Source organism: Lytechinus pictus, chromosome 11 (assembly GCF_037042905.1).
Source record: "Lytechinus pictus isolate F3 Inbred chromosome 11, Lp3.0, whole genome shotgun sequence".
In the NCBI taxonomy this organism is placed as follows: Eukaryota; Metazoa; Echinodermata; class Echinoidea; order Temnopleuroida; family Toxopneustidae; genus Lytechinus; species Lytechinus pictus.
In genome coordinates, this window is record NC_087255.1 from 2,909,843 (window position 1) to 2,915,234 (window position 5,392).

The window sequence follows — 5,392 nt, forward strand, 5'->3', positions numbered from 1 at the left end:
TAGTGCATGCATGCGTGCGATTATTCAGCGCTGGCCGATGGCGGTTCGACTAGATATGCTGCTAACTATGGTCTGGACAGGAGGTGGGAGAGAAATTAGCCCGCATATTTCTTTGCGAAATGTAGACCGTTTTGGGTGAATTCCTGCCATATAGTTTTCATTTTTGGCACATAACAGTACACTAGCACTGTTCATTGCATGCGTGCGATGTCGACCCTGAAAATAGAATTTGGCCTGTTCGCGCAACCGATAGATGGCGCACCATATTGTTCATCCACAAATGAATTGCATCACAATGATATCTTTTTGTCTCACCTGCATAGCAGAGTGAGACTATAGGCGCCGCTTTTCCGACGGCGACGGCGGCGGCGGCGGCGGCGTCAACACCAAATCTTAACCTGAGGTTAAGTTTTTGAAATGACAGCATAACTTAGAAAGTATATGGACCTAGTTCATGAAACTTGGCCATAAGGTTAATCAAGTATTACTAAACATCCTGCCTGAGTTTCATGTCACATGACCAAGGTCATTTAGGGTCAATGAACTTAGACCATGTTGGGGGAATCAACATCAAAATCTTAACCTAAGGTTAAGTTTTTGAAATGTCATCATAACTTAGAAAATATATGGACCTAGTTCATGAAACTTATACATAAGGTTAATCAAGTATCACTGAACATCCTGCATGAGTTTCACATCACATGACCAAGGTCAAAGGTCATTTAGGGTCAATGAACTTTGGCCGAATTGGGGGTATCTGTTGAATTACCATCATAACTTTGAAAGTTTATGGATCTGATTCATGAAACTTGGACATAATAGTAATCAAGTATTACTGAACATCCTGTGCAAGTTTCAGGTCATATGATCAAGGTCAAAGGTCATTTAGGGTCAATGAACTTTGGCCAAATTGGGGTATTTGTTGAATTGCCATCATATCTCTATAAGTGTATTGGTCTAGTTCATAAAACGTGGAAATAAGAGTAACCAGGTATCACTGAACATCTTGTGCGAGTTATAGTAGTTTTCAAAATCAGCACTGCTGCTATATTGAATCGCGTGATGCAGGTGAGACGGCCAGAGGCATTCCACTTGTTAGTATTTTGAATGCCCTTTTGCCTTGCCTCAGTGCACCAAGAAGTATTTTTCTGATTTGTGATGCAATATAGATATGAGTTGTATAGAAAAATAACCTTGCCCTAAGATATTATATTTTAAGACAGGGTACCCCTATTGAATTTTTAATTTCAAATAAGATCATTTTTTTATTGTTGAGACTCCTATTTCAAGTGCCATTTGGTCACAGTTGGATTATGTTGAGTTGTAAACCAAGAAAGATAATTACACTGATAAAAAAGTGCCCTCTTTTCCATCTTTTCCAATGTTGTACAGGGCATTGATAACATGGAGGAGTTTGATCTTCATCCTCAGTCTCCTACTAGTCCTCAGACACAGACTGATCAGTTCGCTGCTCCTGCATCTAATGACCCATTTGTTCTAGCAGGTCCACCAGCAAAGACGCAGCAAGCACCAGCACCTTCATCAGATCTTAATTCTGCATTTGGAGCATCAGACCCTTTCAAAGTTCAGGTAAAGTACTTTCCAAGCAGAATTCTTTCTCTGTTCTTCACTAATCCTCCCATTTCAGCATAGACAGAACACTGAAGAATGTATGGAAAACCACTATAGGCTTTTGTTGAGGCTGACACAGTCTAATAATGTTCATTTTTTTAATTTCCTGGAAATAGTTAATAAATTGAAAGGCAGAGATCTATACATAAATGTTACAACTCCCATACCCTTCCCACACCAATGCCTCTGGTTAGATAAGAAATATAGATTAAAAGAAACCATATATTCTAGTGATAATGAAGCTCAAATCAGAGAAACCTTGAATGTTTGGGTGTCACTGAAGCTTAAATTGAAGTGAACAAAATCAGTAATGTTCACAATATTGACATTAGCAGTTATTACAGTAATGGCAATGGTCATGGTGATGATGATGTTGGTTTATCAGATTTAGTGACATTGACATTACGGCTGTTGATATCGTCATAAGGCAGGTATGATGTGGTTTCGATACTGATACTCTTTGAATGATATTTCACCTACCAGCTGTTCACATTTGGTGTGGAAGTGAGTGGTAATTGATGAGTCTGATAGTTTCATCTCTTCTGCACTTGTATTTTTGTTTTTTATCCTTTCAGCAGGCTGCTCCTACATCGGCAGAAAACAGTGCTCCTCCAGCAGTGACTAGCACCCCATCAAGTGACCTTTTCAAAGAGTTTAAGGACACATTCACAGCACCACCAACTCAACAGGCAACCAATGTCTTCGCAGGGATGGCAATGGGCCAGACAGCACCTAATCCTTTTGGGGGAATGCAGACAGCCCCAGCACCATTTCAGGCTAACTTTGGTGGAATGAGTGGTATGCCAGCAGCATTTGGCGGTGCACCAGCAGCTTTTGGAGGTGCTCCCTCAGTCTACGGTGCCCCTATAGGATTTGGGGCTCCACCAGGGCCGCAGCAAGCTGCAGACCCCTTTGGTGGGGATGCAATATTTGGGGACTCGATGCTGACACCAGAAGCAACGGCAGCAGCGGCAGCCCTTGACAACACCAAGCCTGCAAAATCAGATCCCTTTTCGGATTTTGGAGCCTTGGGATCTGCCAAGTCGGATGCCTCCAAAAGCACCAAAGATATGTTTGCCAACTACAAGATAGGGAAGCCAGGAGAAGCACAGCCTGCACCTGAGATTAAGCTGACAGGAGGACCGAAGAGGCCACCACCTGCCATACCAACGAGTCCCCAAAGTAGTACGTGTCCTGCTATTCTTCCCCCATCAGATTGTAATTTTGAAAAGCCCCAGTCGGAAGTGAAGGGGGGATTTGATATGCCCTCCCCTAAAGGGCCACCTCCACCTCTCCCTCCTGATATAATAAACATCAAGAGACGGGGCAAACCTCTTGCTCCTATTCCTGAACCTGACAAGGAACATGACCCACACCCAAGCTTGCCATCACCTACTAACTTGCCACCACCCTTGCCTACTTATATGAATATTAATGACATTCACACAAGCATTCCGCTCCCTGAAATCAACTTTGATAGTAAAAGTCCTCCTCCTCCTCCCCCTCCTCGCTCACGCCCAGGACAGCTTAGACTGTCCACATCCAATCCCCTTCCTGTCCCTCCAAGAAGGAGGATCACATCCTCCCAATCTTCCCCTCCTCACAGTCCTCACTCAGAGACGGCAAGCATAAAATCTTGTGATGCTCGCTTTTTCTCTGCCGCTCCCCCCACCTCCAATTCCGACCGGGTCTCATCCCCCTCCATTGTATCCACCTGTAGTGCTTTAAGCACGCTGGACGAGACTCTGGGTGAGGATTCGTCAGGCATTACCAGTAATTCTGCTCCATCTCATTCTAACAGTATGAACAGCTTATCTAGTGTCTTTGACAGTAATAACGTATCCACTGATACATTTGATAATGAATCTAATACAGCTTCACTTTCACCCAGTCCCATAGCTTCAACTTTATGTCATGATAATCCTGCTTCTAAAGCTATTGACATCATACCATCTCATTTCATGTCAGCGCCTCAGCCCAACGGGCCAGGTTCCACCTCACAAGACTCTCTCTATAGCTCTATCGAAACCCTATCCCATTCATCCACGCAATCTTCGCATCCATCTTTTATAAGAAATACGTCTTCCTCGTCTCACTTCACGTCATCGTCTATGACTGTATTCTCCACATCGGCTCCAATCAATAATGACTCCCTCATGGTTAAGAAGTCACGTTCACAACAATCTCTCTCACCTCTTACTCTTCCGAACCTTCCTGTCCACGACGATCCATTCGCAGACGATCCATTCTCTCGACATTCTCCATCTGTCAAGAAAACATTTGTACTCGAGTCATTCACCGACTTCTCGTCTTCCGCATCCACTGAAACCACAAAAAATCACTCGCAAAACATTGACGATGTGTGGACATCTCGTACAATCACGAACACGAATAATGAGTTCACATCTGATGTTGTCATCAATTCAGATCCCTTCGGTGCTCCAGTGACCAATGGCAACGGTGGAAACAACCTGTTTGGAAATCAATTTGATACCTTTGACTTCAGTAGCAATTGAATGTCAACTCTTGTTCTTAAACATTCAGGTAAGGTTAAGTAGTCTATTTTTACATCACAGCCACCATCATTATAGGAATAATCAACCAAAGATCTCACATGTTATATTTATTCAAAGCTTCATTTTCATACGCTTTCTCTTGTACCATTTTATATGGAAAACATTTTTTTTTACATTGTCAGTCAGTATGATATTATATTCAGTGCAACGATGTTTCCTACTTTATTATTAGTCATCAGGTAAAAATGTCACTTCACAGCAATTTTAAAGCGATTTTCTTATTCAATAAATATCATCACTGAGCTTGAACCTCTCAGTTCTACATGTTACAGATCAAGAAAATGACAACCTAAACTGCATGAGCTAGACATACAACATCATGTCATCCCCATTCCATAAGAAACAGTAATGTATTTATTTATGAACATTTATAAGTTATCCAATTGTCATTGTCACATTTCTAGAGATCCTATCTGTATTGAAACCTATTAGTAGACTTGTTAAGAGGTTGAACGCTGCATTTTTTAGTACAAATGTCCCACTTGGCACAAATGTTCCTTGAGTCAAAAGAAAAATTTTCATCCAAAGAGACACGCTGTATCTATGCAAATATGCAAGTAATTTGCATAAATTTGCATATTATGTCGATATAGTAAAAACAAGTATTTCAGAATATATTTTTAACCAGAACTGCCCTAAAATTGGACATAAAGACTTAGGGTAAGAAAGGGAAGAAAATTGTCATAAAATAATTGGGATATCCTTGTTTATTATTACCTAATTTACATAAATTATGCAAATTATGATTTAAAACAGAGTATTTTTTCATGAATCCTGAACTGTTTTATAAAAAACAGCAACTAATACACAATGTCAACATTCTACATGAAAGATAATATATTAGCGAAAACATCGATATGCTTCATGACAGTATTAGTGTCTTAATTTGCTTAGAAAGAGGGCAAATATGTCAAAATGTATGACGTGATATTGCGCTAAAACGAGACCAAAACAATCTCTATGTCACAGTCACACTCACGAATCGGACAATAAAGCGATCAATGGTATGTCATTCGAGATAACACAATCTCAACACAATAGCTTCCATCGGCTTCTCGTATCGCTTTTGTTGGTGTGTCTGCCGCACCATAATCTATGATACATACGGACAAAATGCATTTCGGTATCGGTAAAACACTATTAATTTTGTTTTATTTGTTTCTAATTTGTTTTTCTTGGAAAAT

General features: G+C 40.7%; 1 protein-coding gene across 1 annotated transcript; it reads left to right on the plus strand.

Annotated features, from left to right (window-relative positions):
* Positions 1 to 1,062: 1,062 nt before the first annotated feature.
* LOC129270686 (uncharacterized) lies at positions 1,063 to 4,215 on the plus strand. The gene is made up of 3 exons (XM_064106549.1): positions 1,063 to 1,068; positions 1,393 to 1,590; positions 2,208 to 4,215. The coding sequence occupies exons 1-3, from the start codon at positions 1,063 to 1,065 to the stop codon at positions 4,146 to 4,148; spliced, it is 2,145 nt and encodes a 714-aa protein (XP_063962619.1). The 3' UTR covers positions 4,149 to 4,215.
* The last annotated feature ends 1,177 nt before the right edge of the window (positions 4,216 to 5,392 follow it).